We start from the raw sequence: 23,975 nt of genomic DNA, 5'->3' as shown, positions 1-23,975 counted from the left end.
TTGATACCTATCTGCTTTATAGAAATAGAAAATTTCATACTTTTTAGATATGCTGGCTAGGAGTACAAAATTCAAGATTTCTTTCTCATTTTAAATCACGTTTACTTCCAACTTAGGTGCTAATCACTTTAGATCTCATTTCCAGTTCTACTGCTGACAGTAAGTTCACATATACCAAAATTCAATTTTCCAAGCTCATAATTTCTGGACTAGGGCTAAAAGTTTTTAGTTGTAACCAATAAAATGAAATTCCAAGCTGGACAGTAAATTAAAACTTCAGCCAGATGCTCTTTTGTAAACATTTCATCCATAATCACTGGCCCCACATTTACTAGATTTCACTCCATCATCATTGAGCCTACAGATAAAAGAAGTTTGGGCAGAGAAGAGTAATGTCAGCTTCTTGGACAGATGATTAAAAAAGTAGCTAACAGCCTTAGCAGTTAAACAAAAGTAGTAGTTATTAAAGTTCTAATTTTTATAAATAGGAAAAGTGATCTATAATATACAAGCAACAGCTATTAAGACTAAAATATAATATCTAACCATAATGTACCAATGTTAAACAACACCAATTAAAACACCTACTTTTTCAGGAAAGCTTATAGAATTAGTCTTATTACTTTAAAGGTAGTCTACAATTGCTTGGGATCTAAGTTTTTAAAAAGCAGATATAAATGTATATTTATAATTATACCTGTGTAAAAAACCAGACTAGAAGAAAAATATATCAAAGTGCTGCCAGTGATTATGTTTGGTGGTGGGATTCTGAGAATTTTCTTTTTTCTCTACTTTCTAAATTTTATTGTGGAATTATAACCATGGCAATGACAACAAATATAAATTTAAAAGTCACAATGAACATTTGCTGATATATAAATAAAAAGTTTAACAGTATGCCCAATAGCTATTGTATAGTATAATAATCAGGTACAAAAAGTAAGGAAGTCACATAAAATACTTGTAGTTAATAGTATCTTTTCATATTCAAGCCACATTTTAAATTTTCTTCTTATACTATTAATTCTCTAGTATATAAACATAGTTGATCTTCATAGTTTTCTTGGCCCTCACCTCCACTCCAGATAAAAGTAATGGCTCTCAGGCTAGGCAGCCCTAAACAGCACATTCAGCTTGCTACCTGATCCCTGCCCCAACCCCTAACTAAGATACAGAGGGCTGGAGGCAATGACAAAAGGCCTTGTAGCTAAGGGATGGAATTAGCCTGAATAGGTTCTAGATCTGAAAGTTACTGTAATTTACCAAGCAATGGACCTCAGCTGGTGATCTTTAGGGCTCATTCTTCTCAGGAAAAAAAGGGAAGAGAAAGATCACAGTCCCTTCTGATTTAGGTCTCTTTTTTCCTCACACAGTAAAATAACTGAAGTAGGTTAAGTTTACCTTCAGAATAACCCTAAGGCTTAGTATGATTTAAGATTTGGGATGGCCTCTCTGTCTCCCCACAAAACTTCCACTGAAAATACTTGAAATCCCTTTATCAGGAAATAAAATTTTCATTTCTAATTGGAGATAAAAGGCTTAGAATGCAATTGACAAAAATAAATAGATAAATAAAATAAAACATCAGTATGAATGAGTAGCTCAGTGGTTAAGAGCTCGGATGCAGTTCAAATCCACCAGCTGCTCCTTGGAAATCCCATGGGACAGTTCTACTCTGTCCTACAGGGTCGCTGTGAGTCAGAATGTACTCAGTGGCCATGGGTTATGAATGAGTCTTAGTCCATGTAAAATATCAGATTCTTTCCTGTTTGGAAAGATTAAAAAGTAGGGAAAGAATTAAAAAGTAAGGAGGTGACTGGTGCCATAAACTGGTCAAAATGAAGAAGGGGAAAAAAGTAAGCAAACCAGAAAGCACAACTAAAGACAAAATTTTCTTATTTCACAAGTTTAGTTTCAACGGATTGCCACGTGTTCTCTTTCTTTGAACCTAGAAATACTATGTCTAGTGTGGCTCCTCCACGTCACCAGTGCCGGATCCACAAAGTAGCACAAGAACATGAGATCTGGTCCACAGTTTATTGAGCAGGATGCTCTGTCTCTGAAAGCAGCACCAGGGAACGTTATGGAAAAGTTTTCGTACTTTTTAGATGTACTAGCTATGGGCACAAAATTCAAGTTTCTTTTTTATTTTAAATCACATTCTCTCTCGACGTATCTTTAAAAGATTAGGGATATAGTTAAGAGCTAAGAAAAGAACTAGTTCTTAAAGCAAAAAAATATATCTACTTCTCGAAAATTTTGACTTCAAATTTTGTTTCCATAGTTGGCATAAAAATAAGGTGAGCTATTCAAAATAAATCAGTGTAAACTAGAAGGTTAATTTATAGTCTCAGGGTTTAAAAAACAACTATTATTCCCTTTATTTCCAAGAAAATATCAGCCACTATAAGGTTATTTTAAAGGGTCTTAGTGTCTATTAATTTTATCAGGTATTATTTTCAATGAAAATAGTCAAATCTGGATTTTATAATCAACTTGTCAAGAAGTTTGCTTCAGTAGAAATAATTTCCCAAGGTGCAAAAGTCACATTAATGAAATTCAATCTTAAGAGACCAAGTTTCAGTAAGTGCACTGAACTCAAAAGTTGTACAGTTATGAGTTCAAAGCAAAGTCTTTTTCTCTGTGGGAGTATCATACAATGTTTCAAGACATCTCAAGATCTACTTCAACACATAGAGGAGTCCAATATTCAGCTGATCTATTACTATTCAATAAAAAATATAGTTTGGCAAGCAGACATTGTCATTATGCAAATGACAACCGGAATCATTTGTAAAAACTGTAAGCTGGAAGTAGCACTGACAATGTGCAACTTCTGTGTCATCCTAATGTAGTCCTGTGAGTCGAAAGAGTAGAACACAGGCCCAAAAGCAACAAAAGCAAACGTGGCCACTGAGGAAGCATTTCTAATAGGAAGTCAAAGCTGTTCTACATCACAGATAGTACAAAATTAATAAACTTTATTTTAGAGTTACAACACACAAATAATACTTCCTTCACGGTTTTTTTAGGAGAAGGATAAAACTTTACTAAATCACAATGCCAGTGCAGGTCGGCTTCTTCAAGAGGATGATAAAAACAGATTACCTAATTTTATCTAAAAAGGTTCAAGATGGTTACAGAATAAAAGAATATTTAAGAAAATAGATAGCATGTATTACCCACATACATAAACTCAGCCAATGCATGCTAAATTTTAAAAATACACAGTGTGGTAACCAAAAGGTTTGAGGGAGAAAAGGGGTTTTCCTTCACTCCAAATTCCAAAGGTTAGCAGTGGTGTGAAGAAGTATAGATACAGCATAGAGCTTGTTCTCCGTACCTACTTTTTTTCATAAAAGCTTTACTTCACCTCCTATCACTTCGTCTAAGTGAATTTGCAAGTTACTGTATGTGTGTGTGTGTTTTATAAATAAACGTGTGTGTGTGTGTGTGTGTGTGTGTCTGTGTGTCTGTGTGTGTATGGGTGTGTTTCTTTCTTTCTATTGATCTCAAGGTTTCTTCCTGTTCCCAGGGTATCTAAAGCACTAAGCTTAGAGAACCTGTCCAAAGCATCTCTGGATCTGTACAAATTATTTTAGCAGACTGAACACAATAGAAGGATCACCCTCATCTTTTCACTGAGAATTTGATGGCTTCTGAAACCACAGCTCAATTTTTGTGAGGATTCTTTTCACAACATTTCATTGCATCAGCACTGTCTACAGCACAAGATTAAAATGCAGCTCTCAAATTTTAACTTGCATTTATCATATGCAAAGCAACATTAAGTCATTTTTTAAATTAAACCTTAACACAAAAGGATAAATGTTTTGTCATCAGAGGAATTTTGTTGAAAAATTTTATTTCAGTCAGCTGTCTTACCTACTATTTCTTAATTCTTAAGGATTTTAGGCATTTAGTGACTCTTATCTTTGGAGTCCTTGCGTGGTACAAATGGTTAAACAAGAGTTTGGCTCTTAACTGACAGGATGGAGGATCAAGTCTACCCAGACACACCTTGGAAGAAAGGCCTGGTGATCTACTTCCAAAAAAATCAGCCATTGAAAACCCAATGGAGCACAGTTCTATTCTGACACACATGGGGTCAGTATGAGTTACGATCAACTCGATGGCAACTTTTTAAATATCTTTAATCTGTAATTAAGTTTCTTACCCTTTAAATGATGTATGCCTGCCATCTGATATGATATGTTGTTCTGTAGTTTTACCTGAAAAAAAAGAAGTTTTCATTTTACTAAAGAGTACGTAGTTTTGCTCATAATTATTACTTTTTACTCATATGCACTTTGAGCTTGATCATAAATGCAAAAGAAAAATTCTGATGAACTTATTTCTACGTATTTTTCCCCAAAAGAATTAAAAGTAAATTCTGATTTTGCTCATTTTAAATTTGCACAAGAATATTCGTCTTACTTAGTATACAGAGTAACGACTTTTAGAAGTTTTTAAGTTTAAGTTAAATATTGCTTAATAACATATCTTTTCAAAATCTTACTAGAAGAGAGCTCTCACTAACTCTATTAAGAATTAATTGATTTGGAGAGTCGAATCAAAGTAATTAATGCTTATGAAGCTCCCATAGGGTAACAGATACTACAGAGGCTCAGAACTGTGGTCACTGTTTAGGAGCAAGGAGACAAAACACAGTAAGAACATACCAAAATATGACTCAAATGAAGGCTTACCACTCAATTTAAACAAGGCCTGACATAAGCCAGGGCTTCATAAACAAAGAACCACTGCATCTCAGTTCTTGCTTTTAACAGGTTTCTCTTAATTGTAAAATGCAACTAAAATTACTACAAATGAGTTCTCCTGTCTACCTCAAGAGTAAGTTTACTGAGGAGGCAGTGCCAAGATGGCAGAATAGGCAGACACTTCCTGTGGGCCCTCTTACAACAAAGACCCCAAAACACAAGTAAATCGATTATATATGACAATCTAGGAGCCCTGAACATCAAAGACAAAGCTGAGGAATCGGACTCAGTGGCAAGGGAAGAGAGAGACACTTCAGAAGCAGTGAAGAAACGCCAGACATGACCTAGCTGGCACCCTGCAGGCTGGAACATTGGGCGCACGCAGGCTGAGGCAAGCAGTAGTGCTCAGGCCGCATTTTTACCACGTTGGGAGAAACCAACCGGCGGAGAGTCTGCATAAGCCTCCAGAGCCAGGGGGAAGTGGAGCTGGATCTGAAAGAGTTGAGTGCAAGTGTCTAACCTACTGCACAGGATCACCCTCTGGGAAGTGCCTCTGTTCCCCTCACCCGCCCCCTCCCCGCTCTGCTCTAGTGCCAGTCAGGCAGAGTTCAGCAGCTGCCAGACAACCTGGGCTGGAAGTGGGACCCCTTAAGCTGAGCCAGCCTCCAGGCTTCGGGAGGGAACAAATAAACGAACAAACCAAAGGAAACCACCAGCTCCCCTAAGCTGGGCTCTCAGGGATAACTGTGCCCAAACCCATCTCCCAGCTTTAAAAAATTGCCACTTCCCCTAAGCCAGGAACTCAGACCAGGTACCGCCCCTTTGCCTAGGCACAGGCATAAGAGGTCCATGGACTTCGAACACCTTCCACCCCTGCCTAGACCTGTGTGGGCTCATTCAACAGTGTAGGCCGTCCTTAGCATAGAACAGCACAGTATATACCTGAAGCCTATTCTCAACTATAACAGCTAAAGGGGACTGGCAGGTTCCTGACATTTGACATCACCCTGCCCAGTAAGCAGGGTCCTCATCCACCCACATCAGGGGCCTGAGGATTGGCTGCTTCGCCCACTACAACTAGCGGCCCAAGACCGGGGTCTGAGAATAAGTGGTGTCTCCCAGTCCTTACAGCCAACGGCACTGGGTGCTGCAAGTATGGCTACAAAACCCACTCATCTACGTGCTCTAGGCGACAGAGACACGCCTTCCACATAGGCACTCAAGGGCACCCGTCAGCCCCCTACCTTGCTCAGCACATAACCCCCTACTGCAGCCAGATACCTGGGCTTGATCCAGTCACCTCTAAGTAGCCCTGCCAGTCTAGGACGGTAGGTAAGAGCCTGCACCTCACTCTCAGTGATCGATGACCTGGACACCTGAGCTGAATCCACATAAGAAAAGTAAACGGACTCCCAGGCTCACATACCTAGTAGCAGCTCTAACCACCTGGTGACAGGATGTGAAAGCTTCAAAGACACCAATAATCTAAGTAGCTCACACGCTCAACCTATTTGGGCATATCAAAACAAGAAGCTAGGACACAGTAAGCAAACATACAATAAATAAATGTAATAACTTATTGATAGCTTGAAGACAACAAGCAATTTCAAATCACATAAACAGGAAAACCATGATGGCTCCAGCAAGTGACCAAAACAAAGACCCAGGAAATCTCCCAGAGGAAGAGAAGGTCACAGAATTACTGGAGGTAGAATTCAGAAGATCAATATACAGAGCTCTTCAAGAGATCAGGAAGGACATCAGGCAAAACTCAGATGAAGCCAAGAAACACACAGACAAAGCATTAGAGGACTTTAGGAAGGCTATACAAGAGTAAAAAATTTAACAGGTTGCTAGAATCCATAGAGAGACAGCAAATCCAAATCCAAAAGATTAACAATAAAATTTCAGAATAAACAACTCAATAGAAACTTATAGGAGTAGAATTGAGGCAATGGAAGTCAGAATTAGTGAAATTGAAGATAATGCACTTGACACCAACATATTTGAGGAAAAATTAGATAAAAGAAGTTTAAAAAATGAAGAAACCCTAAGAATTATGTGCAACTCTATCAAGAGAAATAACCTACGAGTGATTGGAGTACCAGAACAGGGGGGGATAACAAATAATACAGAGAGAACTGTGGAAGATTTGTTGGTAGAAAACTTCTCTGATATTGTGAAAGACGAGAAGATATCGATCCAAGAAGCTCATCAAACCCTACACAGGGTAGATCCCAAAAGAAAGTCACCAAGACATACTATACTCAAACTCACCAAAAGCAAAGATAAAGAGAATGTAAAGAGCAGCTAGGGATAAACGAAAAGTCATATACAAAGGAGAGTCAATAAGAGTAAGCTCTGAGCACTCAGCAGAAGCCATGTAGGCAAGAAGGGAATGGGATCATATATACAAACCCTTAAAGGAAAAAAAATTGCCAGCCAAGAATTACATATCCTGCAAAACTGTCTCCCAGATATGAAGGCAAAATTAGGGCATTTCCAGATAAACAGAAGTTAAACGAATTTGTAAAAACCAAACCAAAATTACAATATTAAAGGAAGTCCTACAGTTAGAGAATCAATAATATCAGATAACAACCCAAGCAAGACTAGAACACAGGACAGAGCAACCAGATATCAACCCAGATATGGAAGTCACAAAATTAAGTCAAAGTCAGAACACTGAAAATAGGGAAACAAAGACGTCAATATATAAAAGATGATGGCATTAAAACAAAAAAGAGAGACAAATAACATAGTCATAGAGTTTTCATATGGAGAGGATGTTAAGGCGATATCAAGAAATAGAAGATTAGTTTAAACTTAGAAAAATAGAGATAACTTTTAAGGTAACCACAAAGGAAATTAACAAACCTACACATGAAAGGAAAAAAGGAAAAAAAAAAAAAACATAAAGACTGAACAAATAAAAAATCAACAACAATAAAAAAGATGAAAAGAGAATACATAAAGAAAAATGACTCAGCACAGAAAATTAAGTGGAACAAAGAAACTGTAAACACCACCAAAAAAAAAAAAAACCCATCAAAATGACAGCACTAAACTCATACCTATCAGTAATTACGCTGAATGTAAATGAACTAAATCCACCAATAAAGAGACACAGAATGGCAGAATGAATAAAAGATTATCTGTCTATACACTGCCTGCAAGAGACACATCTCACACTCAAAGATGCAAACAAACTAAAACTCCAAGGTGGAAAAAAATATATCAAGCAAACAATAATAAAAAAAAAGCAGGAGTGGAAATATTAACATCTGACAAAATAGACTTTAAAGCAAAATCCACCACAAAGGATAAGGAAGGACACTATATAATGATTAAAGGATCAGTACACCAGGAGGACATAACCATAATAAATATTTATGCACCCAATGACAGGGCTCCAAAATACATAAAAGAAACTAACAACAGTGAAAAGAGAAATAGCTCCACAATACTAGTAGACTTCAATACACCACTTTTAGTGAAGGACAGAACATCTAGAAAGAAGCTCAGTAAAGACACAGAAGATCTAAATGCCACAATCAACCAACTTGATCTCACAGACATATACAGAACACTCCACCCAACAGCAGCCAAGTATACTTTCTTTTCCAGTGCACGTGGAACATTCTCCAGAATAGACCACACATTAGGCCATAAAGCAAGCCTTAACAGAATCCAAAGCATCAAAATATTACAAAGCATCTTTTCTGACCATAAAGCCCTAAAAGTAGAAATCTATAACAGAAAAAGCAAGGAAAAAAAAATCAGATATATGGAAGCTGAACAACACCTTGCTCAGAAACTACTGGGTTACAGACTAAATCAAGGATGGAATAAAGAAATTCATAGAATCAAATGAGAATGGAAACACATCCTATCAGAACGTTTGGGAAACAGCAAAAGCAGTGCTCAGTGATCAATTTACAGCAATAAATGCACATAGCCAAAAAGAAGAAAAGGTCAAAATCAAAACACTAACCCTAGTACTCGAACAAACAGAAAGAGAGCAGTAAAAGAAACCGTCGGGCACCAGAAGACAGAAAACAATAAAAATTAGAGCAGAAATAAATGAAATAGAGAATAGGCAAACAATTGAAAGAGTCAACAAGACAAAAAGCTGGTTATTTGAAAAGATCAACAAAATCGATAAACCATTGGCCAAACTGACAAAAGAAAAACAGGAGAGGAAGCAAATAACCTGAATAAGAAATGAGATGGGTGATATCACAACAGACCCAACTGAAATTAAAAGACTCATAACAGGATACTATGAAAAATTGTACTCCAACAAATGTGAAAACCAGAGGAAATGGACAAATTTCAAGAAACACATTACCTACATAAACTAACACAAACTGAGGTTAAAAAAAAAACAAAACTAATAAACCTATAACAAAAGAAGAGATTTAAGAGGTAATAATAATAATTAAAAAAAAACTCCAAACAAAAAAAAGCCCTGACCCTGACAGCTCCAGTAGAGAATTCTATCAAACTTTCAGAGAAGAGTTAACACCGCTACTACTAAAGGTATTTCAGAAGATAGAAAAGGATGGAATACTCCCAAACTCATTCTATGAAGCCAGCATAACCCTGATACTAAAACCAGGTAAAGATGCCACAAAAAAAGAAAATTACAGACCAATATCCCTCATGAACATAGATGCAAAAAATCCTCTACAAAATTCTAGCCAATAGAATTCAACAACATATCAAAAAACTAATTCACCATGAACAAGTGGAATTCATACCAGGTATGCAGGGATGGTTCAACATTAGAAAAACAGTCAATGTAATCCATCACATAAATAAAACAAAAGACAAGAACCACATAATCTTATCAATTGATGCAGAAAAGGCATTTGACAAAGTCCAACATCCATTTATGATAAAAACTGTCTGCAACACAGGAATAGACGGGAAATTCCTCAACATAATTAAGGGCACTTATACAAAACCAACAGCCAACATCATCCTAAATGGGGAGAGTCTGGAAGCATTCCTCATGAGAATGGGAACCAGACAGGGATGCCCTTTATCACCACTCTTACTTAACATTGTGCTGGAGCAATAAGGCAAGAAAAAGAAACAAACGCATCCAAACTGGTAAGGAAGAAGTAAAAGCATCTCTATTTGCAGATGATACGATCTTATACACAGAAAACCCCAAAGAATTCACAAGAAAACTACTGGAGCTAATAGAAGATTTCAGCAAAATATCAGGATACAAGATAAACATACAAAAATCAGTTGGATTCCTCTCCACCAACAAAGAGAACTTCCAAGAGGAAATCACCAAATCAATACCATTGACAATAGCCCCCAAGAAGAGAAAATACGTAGGAATAAATGTAACCAGAGACGTAAAAGACCTACACAATGAAAACTACAAGACACTACTTCAAGAAACCAAAAGAGACCTGCGTAAGTGGAAAAACATACCTTGCTCATGGATAGGAAGACTCGACACTGTGAAAATGTCAATTCTACCCAAAGTGATCTACAGATACTATGCAATCCCAATCCAAATTCCAGTGGCATTTTTTAATGAGATGGAGAAACAAATCACCAACTTCATATGGAAAGGGAAGGGGCCCTGGTTAAGTAAAGTACTGCTGAAAGAAGAACAAAGTGGGAGGCATCACACTACCTAATTTTAGAACCTATTATACCATCACAGTAGTCAAAACAGCCTGGTACTGGTACAACAACAGATACATAGATCAATGGAACAGAATTGAGAATCCAGACATAAATTCATCCACCTACGAGCAGCTGATATTTGACAAAGGCCCAAAGTCTGTTAACTGGGGAAAAGACAGTCTCTTTAACAAACAGTGCTGACATAACTGGATATCCAACTGCAAAAAATTGAAAGAAGACCCATACCTCACACCATGCACAAAAACTAACTCAAAATGGATCAAAGACCTAAATATAAAATCTAAAACAATAAAGATCATGGAAGAAAAAATAGGGACAACACTAGGAGCCCTAATACATGACATAAACAGAATATAAACTATAAGTAACAATGCACAAACACCAGAAGAGAAACTAGGTAACTGGGAGCTCCTAAAAATCAAACACTTATATGCTCATCAAAAGACTTCACCAAAAGCGTAAAAAGACAACCTACAGACTGGGAAAAAAAATTTGGCTATGGCAAAATCCGATCAGCATCTAATCTCCAAAATCTACAAGATACTGCAAAACTTCAACAACAAAAAGACAAATGACCCAATTAAAAAACGGGCAAAGGATATAAACAGACACTTCACCAAAGAAGACATTCAGGCAGCTAACAGATATGTGAGGAAATGCTCACATCATCAACCATTAGAGTAATGCAAATCAAAACTACAATGAAATACCTCTCACCCCAAAAAGGATAGCACTAATCCAAAAAGCACAAAATAATAAATATTGGAGAGGTTGTGGAGAGACTGGAACACTTTTGTACTGCTGGTGGGAATGTAAAATGGTACAACCACTTTGGAAATCAATTTGGTACTTCATTAAAAAGCTAGAAATAGAAATACCATACGATCCAGCAATCCCACACCTTGAAATATATCCTAGAGAAATAAGAGCTGTTACGTGAATAGATATATGCACCCCCGTGTTCACTGCAGCACTGTTTAAATTAGCAAAAAGATGGAAACAACCATCTGCCTATGAACAACCAAATGAATAAACAAATTATGGTATATACACACAATGGAATACTATGCAACGATAAAGAACAAGGAAGAATCTGCAAAATATCACACAACACTGATAAATCTTGAGGGCATTATGCTAAGTGCAATTAGTCAGTCCCAAAAGGATAAATATTGTATGAAAACACTATTATAAGAACTCAAGAAAAGATTTAAAACAGAAGAACACATTCTTCGATGGTTACAAGGGTGGGGAGGGAGGGAGAGGGGAATTCACTAACTAGATAGTAGACAAGAATCATCTTGGGTGAAGGGAAGGACAACACAAAATACAGGGAAAATCAGCACAACTGGATTAAACCAAAAGCTAAGAAGTTACCTGAACACAAACAAACACTTCAAGGGACAGAGAAGCTGGGGCAGGGGTCTGGGGACAATGATTTCAAGGGACATCTAGGTCAGCTGGCATAACAAAGTTTATTAAGAAAATGTTCTGCATCCCACTTTGGTGAGTAGCATCTGGGGTCTTAAAAGCTTGCAAGTGGCCATCTAAGATGCATCAATTGGTCCAAACCCACCTGCAGCAAAGGAGAATGAAGAACACCAAAGACACAAGGAAAATATGAGCCCAAGAGACAAAAGGGCCACATAACCAGAGACTCTACCAGCTTGAGACCAGAAGAACTAGATGGTGCCTGGCTACCACCAATGACTGCCCTGACAGGGAACACAACAGAGGGTCCCTGACAAAGTGGGACAAGTGTGGAACAGAACTCAAACTCACATAAGAAGACCAGAATTAATGGTCTGACTGAGACTGGAGGAACCCCAAGGCCATAGCCCCTGGACATTATGTCAAGCTAGAACTAAACCCATTCCCGAAGATCACTCTTCAGACAAGGATTAAATTGGACTTTAATACATAAAATAATACTCATGAAGAGTGTGCTTCTCAGTTCAAGCAGATACACAAGACCAAATGGGCGGCTCCTATCCGGACGCAGGATAAGAAGGCAAGAAGGGACAGGAACTGGTTGAATGGACATGGGAAACCTGGGGTGGAAAGGGGGAGTGTACTGTCACATTGCAGTGATTGCAGCTAGTGTCACATGACAATATGTGTATAAAAATTTTGTATGACAGATTAACTTGAGCTGTAAACTTTCACCTAAAGCACAATAAAACATACAAAAAAAAAAAGAGTAAGTTTACTTTGAGCAAGACAGGCAGATTCATGCTGATCAAAAGCAGCATAGAGTGGGAAAACGGCTGTGATAAATACCACCTGAATCCCTAAAGAATAATTTTTTAAAACTTTATTTTGAAATAATTGTAGACTTACAGAAAGTTACAAAGATAGCAGAGAGGTCCCGTGTACCCTTCACCAAATTCCCCTAATAAGTACATCTTATGTAACTAAAGTACAATATCAATACCAGGAAACTGACATTGGTAGAATATGAATGTATAGTTGCATGTCACTTTATCACATGTGTACATAGACTCATGTACATAACAATCAAGATACAGAACTATTTACCCATTATCAGGCTATCTCTTTATAGTCACACCCGCTCCCCAACACATCTCTGACATCCCTAACCCCTGGCAACCACTCATTTGTTCTCCATCTCTGTAATTTTGTTATTTAAAAAATGTTATATAAATGGAATCATATAGTATATGACCTATTGAGATCTTTTTTTACTTAGCACAGTGTCCAGTTGTTTTGTATATTAATAGCTCATTGCTTTTTATTACTGATTAGTATTCCATGGTAAGAATGTACTATAGTTTGCTTATGTATTCATCTGTTGTAGGATATTTCAGTCATTTCCAATTTTTGGCTATTACAAATAAAGCTGTTACGAATAATCATATACAGGTTTTTATGTGGACCTAAGTTTTCATTTCTCTGGAATAAATGCCCAGAAGTGAGGGTGCTATATTGTATGGTATGTTAGTTATCTAGTGCTGCTATAAGAGAAATACCACAAATGGATGGCTTAAACAAACAGAAGTTTATTCTCCCACAGTCTAGTAGGCTAGAGGTACAAATTCAGGACGTCAGCTCCAGGGGAAGGCTTTCTCTCTCTGTCAGCTCTGTAGGAAGCTCCTTGTCATCAATCTTCTCCTGGTCTAGGAGCTTCTCTGCGCAGGAACCCCAGGTCTAACAGACGTGCTCTGCTCCTGGCACTGCTTTCTTGGTGGTAAGAGGTCCCCCTGCCTCTCTGTTCTCCTCTCTCTTTTATATTTCAAAAGAGATTGACTTAAGACACAACCTAGTCTTGTAGACTGAATCCTTCCTCGTTAATTAACTGCCACCAATCCCACCTCATTAACATCACAGAGATAGGATTGACAACACATAGGAAAAATCACATCAGATGACAAAATGGACAATCACACAATACTGGGCATCACGGACTAGCCAAGTTGACACAAATTTTGGGGGGAACACAATTCAATCCGTAACATACGGTAAATATGGTTAGTTTTTTAAGAAACTGATACACTATTTTCCAGAGTGGCCAGACCATTTTCAGTTATGTTTTAAGAACCTACTGTGTTAAGGTAATGGATGGGAGAATACAAAACAATTAAGAAAACATGAGAGTAAGCTCAAGGAATCAGTAGGCAAGGTAGCATCTAAAGCAATATAATTACTATAGGAATTCAGGGATGATTCCTAGCTGAGAGGATCAGGAAAATCTTCCTGGAAGGGATTATATCTGAATTAGGCATTGAAGGCTAGGTAAAACTTTAAACAGGTGGAAAAGCATTTAAGTACAGGATATGACATAAGAAAAAGTACTGAGGCAAGAACGCATGAGGTACATATGAAGACCCACCAAAGTACAGTTTGGCTGAAGCATGTGATAGAGGTGAACGAATAGCGGAAAAGAAGGTTGGAAAAATAAGACCACGAAGGGCCATTCAGCCCCAGGTGGAGTCTATTCTTCAATGTGAGAGCCAGTGACTTTCCAATTTCAAATGAAAGTTGATCTATAAACAAATAACAGATGAAAGCAGAACTGCTCTAGATGAAGCAGGGGTGGGAGTACAAGGGTCCCTCTTTCTCTCCATTAGAGTACCGGGGGGCTTGAAGAATGAAGTTTAAAATACAATCTCATATTCAGTCACAAAAAGGAATGAAGTACTGATACATGTTACAACATGGGTGAACCTTGAAAACATCAAGTATGCTAAGTAAAAAAAGCCACACATAAAAAGCTACATATTGTATGGTTCTGTCTATACGAAATGCCCAGGATAGGCAAATCCATAGAGGCAGAAAGTAGATTAGTGGTTGTCGGGGGCTGGGGGGGGAAGGGGAGTGGGGAGTGATTGCTTAACGGGCATTGGGCTTCTTTTTGGAGTGATAAAAATGTTCTGGAATTAAATAGTGGTGATGGTTGCACATCATTATGAATATACTAAAAACCACTGGACTGTACACTTTAAAATAGTTACGATGATGAATTTTATCTCAGTTTAAAAATGCAAAAAATAAAAATGCTGAGGGGACTACAGAACACCATATAGGAAACTAGGGATAAAACAATGGACAAATATTCGGCACTAAAGGTTTTTTTAAAGGAGCTTATTATTTAGGAGAGGCAGTCAAGTAAATAGGCAATTATAGTAAATAAGTGCTTATCATTGGGATCTATAGACATAAGAGGCGAACTTTGTAGAACTACTCAATCCAGTCTTCGAGGAGTCAGAGGAGATTTTCTGGAGATGATGATGGCTGAAAACAGTCCTGCAGGATGAGTAGGGTTTAGCCATGTGGAAGTAGAGAACAGTAAGGAAGAAAGGTATTTAAGGCAGGTGTCAAGATTTTAAGGTGAAAAACACTGCACATTCTAGGAACTGCAAGTGATTCCAAGTAGCTGGTACACAGAGTTAGGGGAAAGTGGTATGACATATGCCTAGAAAGGTAAGCAACAACCACATTATAAAGAGTCTTGTCAAGGAATCTGGATTCATCCTGCAGGCTATGGTCAGTTTTTAAAGGATTTTAAGTAAGGCTGTGGTTGTTGTTGGTTGCTTTCGAAATCCAACTTGCAATTTAAAAAAGCCAATCTGGCTGCAGCATGAAGAGGGGACCAGAGACAAGACTAGAGGAAGGGAGACTAGGTAGGAGAGTAGGAGACTGTTATATTTTAGGTGAGAGAAAATGCTGGGCAAGGGTGGGCAAATCTGGCTTGCTGCCTGCTTTTGTAGGGATGGAAGCTAAGAATGGTGTTTACATTTTTAAATGTTGGGGAAAAAATAAAAAGAATAATATTCCATGTCTTAGGCTGGGTCCACTAGAAAAACACAACCAGTGAAACATATATATACAGAGAGAGATTTATCTCAAGGAAATGGCTCACAGTTGCATGGGCTAGCAAGTTCCAAGTCTGTGGGTCAGGCGTCAGGGTGGAGGCTTCTCCTGACTCATGTAGCTGCAGGGGCTGATGAACCCAAGATCAGCAGGTCAGATGGCAGGCTGCTGGCTCACAGGCTGCAGAGGCTGACAAATCCAGTATTGGCAGATAAGACAGAAGGCTGCTGGCTCATAGGCTGTGGAGGCTGACAGATCCCAAGATTGGCACGTAAGGCAGTAGGCCACTGGCTCAAGTTCCAAGAGCCAGAGGTCAGATGATGACAAGCCAGATGCAAGATCCAGGGCAAGCAAATGAGCTTTGCCAGAATGTCCATACAAATATTGGATGCAGGCCACACCCGTGAGGGAACTCCCCTTACAACTGATTGGCTGATCATGGCAGATCACATCACGGAAATGATTACATTGTATTACTTATGGGAGATCACAAAAGGGTGGATAATTACATCAGATCACAAAATGGAGGATAATTACATCAGATCACAAAATAGAAGGTAATTACATACTAAGAATTATGGTCTAGCCAAATTGACACATAACATTAACCATCACATTCTTGCTTGCTAAAAGTGAAGAGGACTTGAAGCACTTACTGATGAAGATCAAAGACTACAGCCTTAGTATGGATTACACCTCAACATAAAGAATACAAAAATCCTCACAACTGGACCAATAAGCAACATTATGATAAATGGAGAAAAGACTGAAGTTGTCAAGGACTTCATTTTACTTGGATCCACAATCAACACCCATGGAAGCAGCAGTCAAGAAGTCAGACGACACACTGCACTGGGCAAGTCTGCTGCAAAAGACCTCTTTAAAGTGTTAAAAAGTAAAGCTGTCACTTTAAGGACTAAGGTAAGCCTGATCCAAGCCATAGTTTTTTCAGTTGCCTCATATGTGTTTGAAAGCTGGACAATGAATGAGGAAGACCGAAGAAGAACTGACGCATCTGAATTACGGTGTTGGCAAAGAATACTGTGTATACTGTGGACTGCCAAAAGAATGAACAAATCTGTCTTGGAAGAAGTACAGCCAGAATGCTCCTTAGAAGTGAGGATGGCAAAACTTCGTCTCACATACTTTAGACATGTTATCAAGAGGGATTGGTCCCTCGAAAAGGATAACATGATTGGTTAAGCAGAGCGTCAGTGAAAAAGAGGAAGTCCCTCAACGAGATGGACTGACACAGTGGCTGCAACAATGGGCTCAAGCATAACAACGATCACGAGGATGGCGCAGGGCAGGGCAGTGTTTCGTTCTGTTTTACACAGGGTTGCTATGAGTCGGAACCGACTTGACTGCACCTAACAACAAGATAAAAGGTGTGACTCAAGGAAGGGTGGTGCATCCACCCTAATCCTCATTAATATAACATAATCATGCCTCATTAACATAAGGGACAACTCACTCCCAAATGGGACCATAACTACAGGCATAGAGGCTGGGATTGAGAACATATAATTACATCAGATCACAGAACGAAGGACAAGCACACAATACTGGGAATCATGACCTAGCCAAGCTGACATGAAATTTTGGAAGGAACAACTGAATCCATGATACACGGTATTAAAAGAAAATCATAGTTTATCCAAATAAAAGCCTTTTCTTAATCCAAGAATAAAAATATACTTCCCACCTCATTCCGTTGCCATGCAGTGATTTTCAGTTAGCTTCTCACACCCCCTTTATGGCATATTGTTGCCCTTGGCATCTCATATTCTCTATTATTCCTGTCAATCTTTCCAGCAAATTCTCACAAAAATCTTACATTTAGTATTTAGTTTAATCAGTAGGTGCCAGTTCCCAATTTCTCTCTTTCCATTAACACGTTTCATTGTGCTGCTCATGTCACCTTCCATATGCCTATGAACTAAGGTGCCAACGACTTGCTCAGTGATCTTACTGAGCCCAGCTGGTAGGACATTAAACCCAGAAGTTCCTTTCCCTCTTCAGTAATTTTATTATGTTGTTCAATTTTACAATCTAGACGTCTGCTGCTAAATTATCTGTTCATCTTTTTGACATCACAATATTAGAGCTATCTCATCCCCCTTCTCTCCACACACACATCCCCTGCCAAAAAAATTCTTATCTCCTCAAACAATTTGATAAAGAATTCCTCCAACATTCATCGTTGCCTTTTGAAGGAAATCTGAATGTGTCTTAACCTACCATAACATTCCCTTGTATCCAAGAACTGTGAAGCAATGACTCAATTTTGGCCTTAACTTTATGTTTTCTACTATCTTTAGTCTGTTTATAAAGACTTCTCACATTTGGTTTTTTTATTGTTAGTATTTTCTCCATTTCTTCAACTATTTTTCTTTAATTTTATGATTTACATTAATCATTTCTGCATATAGAAAGGTCTCCTTGGCTCTTTAACTTCTTTGACTTTAACCCTTCCTCTGAGAGTCGTCACATCTTTTAACAGTGCCACCGTTGCCTGTCACCTTCAAAAGGAAGCTTGACTTCCCTTTCATTAATCCTCCTTGTATTTGTAATTTCCTAGTGTTCTAACCGGAATTTGCTTAACAGCCAAAACTTCCCAGCTGTTCAGAATTAATTTGAGTTAATACACTGCATAATTAGAAAAGAGATACCTTCACTTTATCACATATACTCTGTTCATCTGGCAATGCCATAGGAATACTTCACTTTTTTCCAAAATCAATTCCAGACAGGTACAGTGTACAAACTCCAAAGAAACACAATTTAATCCTTACTTTATAAAAGGATTCTTATTGCCTGGGTTCATTGCTCCTTTTTTGGTTACTTCCAGAGTTTTCCCAAGATAACTGAAATCCCTTCCTAATATTCTTTACCATATGCAAGAAAGACACCAAATAATTATTTTCTCTTTCAAATTTCTTTGGGGGTGAGAGACAGGCATAAATATCACAAACACATGCCCGTCTCTTGCCTAATTTACATTTATGGTCAGATAGACCCTGTGATGGTTAAGGTTGTGTGTCAACTTGGCTAGGCCATGATTCTCAGTGGTTTGGCAGTCTTATGACATTGTGATCACCTCCAAGATGGGACTGGCTATGGGTAACCAATCAGTTGAAAGCGGGTTACCTTGGGCGTGTTGTCTGCATCGAATACACATGAACATTCTGGCAAGGCTCATGGGCTTTTTGCTCGAGCTGGATCCTGCAGCTGGCTCCTGTTTGTCTGACCTCCAGTTCTTGGGACTTGAGCTAGCAGCTTACCTTTGGTCTTGTCTGCTGATCCTGGGGTTTACTGATCTTCGCAGCCTGTAAGAGCCCTGCTCTCTGACCCGCCGATCTTGGGTTTGCCAAACCCTGTGGCTATGTGAATCAGAAGAAGCCTCTGTCCTGACCCACAGACTTGGGATGTTCTAGCCATTACAACCACTTGAGCCATTTCCTTGATATAAATCTCTCTATACATATATTTACATGCTTTACTGGTTTTGCTTCTCTAGAGACCCCAGCCTAAGACAGACTCCAACCCAGATTTCAATGTATCCTTCAAAAATCCACAATGCTCTAAATGCCTTAGGCCTGGCTCTAGAGTCTACTGGGAAGAACCTTATATTCAGTCTTTTCAAAAATAAAACATTCCTGTATCATATGCAGTCTTATTTCCAATAAGAATGTCCCTTATTTCTTTGCTACACCCAAGGCTTATCAGAAATGAGAATTCCATGAGAATAGGAACTTTGTCTCTGTGCTCATCCCTTGTGTCTAGTGCCTGGGATACTGCCTGCCACCTATATACCCTCAGTAAATGTCTGCTGAATGACACCGTAGACTTCTATATTTCATACTCTGTACTGTGTATTCTCCTACCTTAAATTGTTTTATCCATATTTTATATTTGTCAATATAATTTTAATTATCCCTCAAGATGTCCTTTGAACTCCCTCATTCACTTCTCCTGTTATCACCTTCACTGCCTTAGGCTTTACTTCTCCTCTTCTATACTTGCGTCTCTGGGATTTGAAGTCCCAGATTATGTGGGACTATAACATGCTGATTATCCCTGCTCTCTTTGGCCTTTTCAACGCTAATTTCTTAAAATGTGTTTATTGTTCTTCCTGAGATTTCTTCCCTTCCTCTATTGGAGAACATATCTTCTGAGGGATATGTTCTTTATTTCTTTTTTCTGGGTAAGAATTATCTTCTCCCTGATATTTTCCTATAGCACTTCTTGTTCATTCTCAGCTACTTAAATCTTGTTGTTGACTCATGATGACTCCATGTACAATAGAATAAAACGTTGCTCAGTCCTGCACCAACTTCACAATCTTTGTATGCCTGAGTCCATTGTTGTGGCCAGTGTGTATTTTGAGTGCTTCTAACCCAGGGGGCTCATGCCTGTCCACCAACTATGACCCTGCTGGTATTTGAAATACCAGTGGCATAGTTTCCAGCATCATAGCAACATGCAAGCCACCACAGTGCAACAAACTGACTGATGGGTGGTAGCTACTTTATCTATTTTCCTCTAATCTTCCTTCCCCCAATAAGTAAAAACTTAATCTTTATTTTTCTATCTCCTCTCTCTGCAGCTCTTTTAATGCTTTCCCCACCCCACAAGGCTTCTCTGAATTAACTTTGGCAGCTGTTACCAGGTTAGTGGCTCTTCTTCTCTTTTCATTTCGGGACCTTGAAAATGGCTCAGCTGTGCCTGTTTCACTTTCATTATGACCTGTTCTTGGGCAATCAGTACAACTACACCCATTTATCCCAAAGGTTATATACAATAGGCTTTTTTACAGATGTCATTTCTGTTTCCTTTTTCTCCACATCAGAAACATTTTTCCTGACTATATCTCATACTCAGATGATTTCTGGAGGCAATGCTGTCTTCTGTAATATAGCTGCCAAACCTGGCTGATTCTCAGAATCACCTAGGGAGCTTTAAAAGATGAACATTTTTTGCCTCTCCACCCTCCAATGTGATTCAGTAGTCTGGGGATGGGCCCAGAAATCTTTATTTTAAAAAGCTCAAGTGATTCTGATAAGCAGCGAGGTTTGGCAATTTGGTTGTCTTTGGTTGGCACTTATACCAGCTAGATCAAAATAGAATACCATTAATAGTAACTAATGGGTATTAAATGTTTTTTGTACCAGGTCCTGTGCTAAGTGTTTTAGAAGAAGCATCTCATTTAATCCTCACAACCACCCTATGAAGTAGGCACAATTATTTTCTTCATTTCACAGACGAGGAAACTGTGCCTAGGTTATAGACCTACAGCAGATTCAGGATATTCTCCCAATTAGTCCCAGATCAGTTTGAGCTCATAAGCACTGTGCCTATACTAGACCTGGTAAGTGATCACCTTTTTTTCTTACTACTCTTACATTTCATTACATTTCACACATATTATACAGTCATCATTCCAAACATCACTGCAACTCTTACTTGATCTATTAAAGTATTATAGTCTCTCTTTAAGCAACTTCTAGTGTAATCTATACTCACAGTTACATTTTTAAAGAGAATAAGCAAGGTCCTTGGTCTCAGTTGGCTATAGTGAATCACCATAAAGAAGTCTGTCCATTCACTCATTCATTTACTTATGAATGCTGTCACTTATAATGCATTTATTGAGTACCCACTAAGTAGTAGGCCCGGGGATACAAAGTGTTTGGTCTTGGTCTATTAAGAAGACACAACTAAGTTTGCTTATGTATTCATTCCATCTGTCAGTCACAAGGAAGACATTTATTGAACACCTACCAAGTGAAAGACACTGTGCCAGGCCTAGAGATATAGCAATAAACAAGAGACCTAAGGTTCCAGTCTTCACAGAACTTAAAATCCAGCAAGGAAGACAAGTAATTAACAATGTGGCATTGCTGGGAAAGGGAGTGCTATGGAAGCATATGATAGGAAAACCTAACCTATTTCAATGGTTTTGGGAAAGGCTTTCCTTAGGAATGGATGGTTAAAATGAGACCTGAAGTATGGGTAGGAGAGGGCAAGGAAAAAAGGGACATTCCAACCAGAGAATGGCATGAATGAAGTCCTCAGGCAGGAAAAAAGCATGGCATGTTAGAGGAAGTAAAAGATCAAATACACATGTATGCCTGTGACAGAGTTAGAAAAGAGCAAAAGGTGAGGCTACAGAGATTAGCAAAGGTCATTTTATGGAAGACTTGCAAGACCATGTTAAGGATTCTGGATTTCATCCCAAGGGTAATGAGAAATCATCAAAGATTTTTTTTCTCTCAGAACAGCTTTATTGAGATATTTCATAACCATACAATTCACTAACTTATAGTGTACGATTCAATGGTTTTTAGTACAGTAAGAGTTGTGCGACCATCACCACAATCAATTTAAGAACGTTTTCATCACCCCAAACATTAAAAGTTTTTAAACAATTTTACACTGTTATTTAAAAGGCCGTTCAGATTTATAATATATCAAAGTCAAGTCTAGTTTTTAAATATATAAAGTGAAACACCAACAAAGCAATAGAAAAATGGATAGGCAGGTCACAGAAAAGGAGTGCAAATGATACTTAAGTACATGAAAAGGTGTTCAACTCACTTGTAACGTAAATGCAAATTAAAACCACAATGAGATATCATTTTTCATCTGCAAAATTAGCAAATATACCATGTTGGTGAGAGTGGGGAAAACAGGCACTCTCATACATTAACAGTAAGAGTATAAATTGGTTCAAAATCTATCAAGGGCAGTTTGACAGATCTATCAAAATCTAACTCATATATATTCTCTGACCGAAAAATTTCACTTCAAGGAATTTTATCCTACAAATAGTCATATACAAGATATTCATTATAGCGTCATACATAATAGCAAAAGACTGAAAACAACTGCAATACCCATCAACAGAAAACTGATTAAATAAATTGTGGCAATCCATACAGTGGAAAACCATGAGACATTAAAAAAGTATGAGAGAGCTCTATATGTATTAATATGGAACAATCACCAAGATACTGAAAAACAATTTTTTTTAAATGCATGGTGTGTAACAGAATGTATAATGTGCTATTTCTTGTGTAAACATACACATAATGTATACACCTGACTTGGATATGCACAGAATCTTTTTGGAAAGATACAAAGAAACTTAGTATAACAGAGTTACCGCCAGAGAAAGCTAAAGGACTAGGATAGAACGGAGAGTTACGTTTCATTTTTGTATCCTTTTAATGCTTATACCATGTACGTGTATACCTATTTTTACCAATTAAAATAAATTTTTTAATGAAAAAATAAAGTTTAAAGTATCTGGGAAAAACATTAACCTTAAAAAAACACTAACCTTAAGAGATACAGCTGCTAACCAAAAGGCTGGCAGTTCAAATCCACCAGCTGCTCCTTGGAAACCCTACAGGGTAGTTCTACTCTGTCCTGTAGGGTCGCTACGAGTTGGCAATGGGGGGTTGTTTTTGTTTTTGTTTTTTTTTTTGGTTTTTAGCTACAGAGAAGAGAACAGATTGTAGAAAGCGCAAGAATGGACACGCGGAGACCAATTAGGAGGTTACTGATGCAGTAGTGATGAGAAATAATGGTGACTTGGACTAAGGTGATTACAATGGAAATGGAGAAAAACTGATGGATCCAAGAGATTTTTAGGGGGTAAAACTGGTAAGGCTTGGTGATTAACTGAATGTGGGGGATGAAAAGAGAGTAAAAAATCATAGTGACTTCCAGATTTCTGGCCTGAGATGAGTAGACGACAGCACCATTCACTAAGTTGGGAATATTACAGAAAGAATAAGTTTAGAAGAAAAGATAAGAAATTTAGATTTGGACACACTGAGCTGTCTAGAAGACTTTCAAGCAAGATGTCATGTAGGCAACTGGATGTGCAAGCTGTTGCTCAGGAGAGGTCTGGGTAAAAGATGTACACTTCGGAGTCATACGCATATAGATTGTAACTGCAGTTTTATAAGTGAATATGAGAGTAGAATGAGGAGGATCTCAGACAGAAAACTATTAATTTAGCGCATTTAATGCACTGTGCACTTACTGATTGAATAGAGGTGAAGCCAGCAAAGGAGACTAAGAAGTAAACTGATAGGTAGGAGAAAAACAGGAAAAGACTGGTGTCATGGAAATCAAGAATACAGATGCTAAGACATCAGAAGTAGGAAGAGAAAATGCAGACGTGAACAAAGACAACCACCTCTTCAAGAAATGTGACTGGGAAGGGGAAGAAAA

At 38.1% G+C, this 23,975-nt stretch overlaps 1 protein-coding gene across 2 annotated transcripts in view; it reads right to left on the bottom strand.

Moving 5' to 3' along the window:
• GOLM2 (golgi membrane protein 2) overlaps positions 1–23,975 on the bottom strand; it is a 98,888-nt gene that overhangs the window by 66,641 nt on the left and 8,272 nt on the right. For both annotated transcript variants that reach the window (XM_004380700.2, XM_004380701.2), the window contains exon 2: positions 4,178–4,232. In XM_004380700.2, the coding sequence (XP_004380757.1) occupies positions 4,178–4,232 (55 nt within the window). The remainder of the gene's footprint in view (positions 1–4,177; positions 4,233–23,975) is intronic.

The sequence above is a fragment of the Trichechus manatus genome, unplaced genomic scaffold (assembly GCF_000243295.1).
Source record: "Trichechus manatus latirostris isolate Lorelei unplaced genomic scaffold, TriManLat1.0 scaffold00076, whole genome shotgun sequence".
Lineage (NCBI taxonomy): Eukaryota > Metazoa > Chordata > Mammalia > Sirenia > Trichechidae > Trichechus > Trichechus manatus.
The sequence above is the reverse complement of the archived record's forward strand: the minus strand, read 5'-3'. Positions and strand labels throughout refer to the sequence as shown.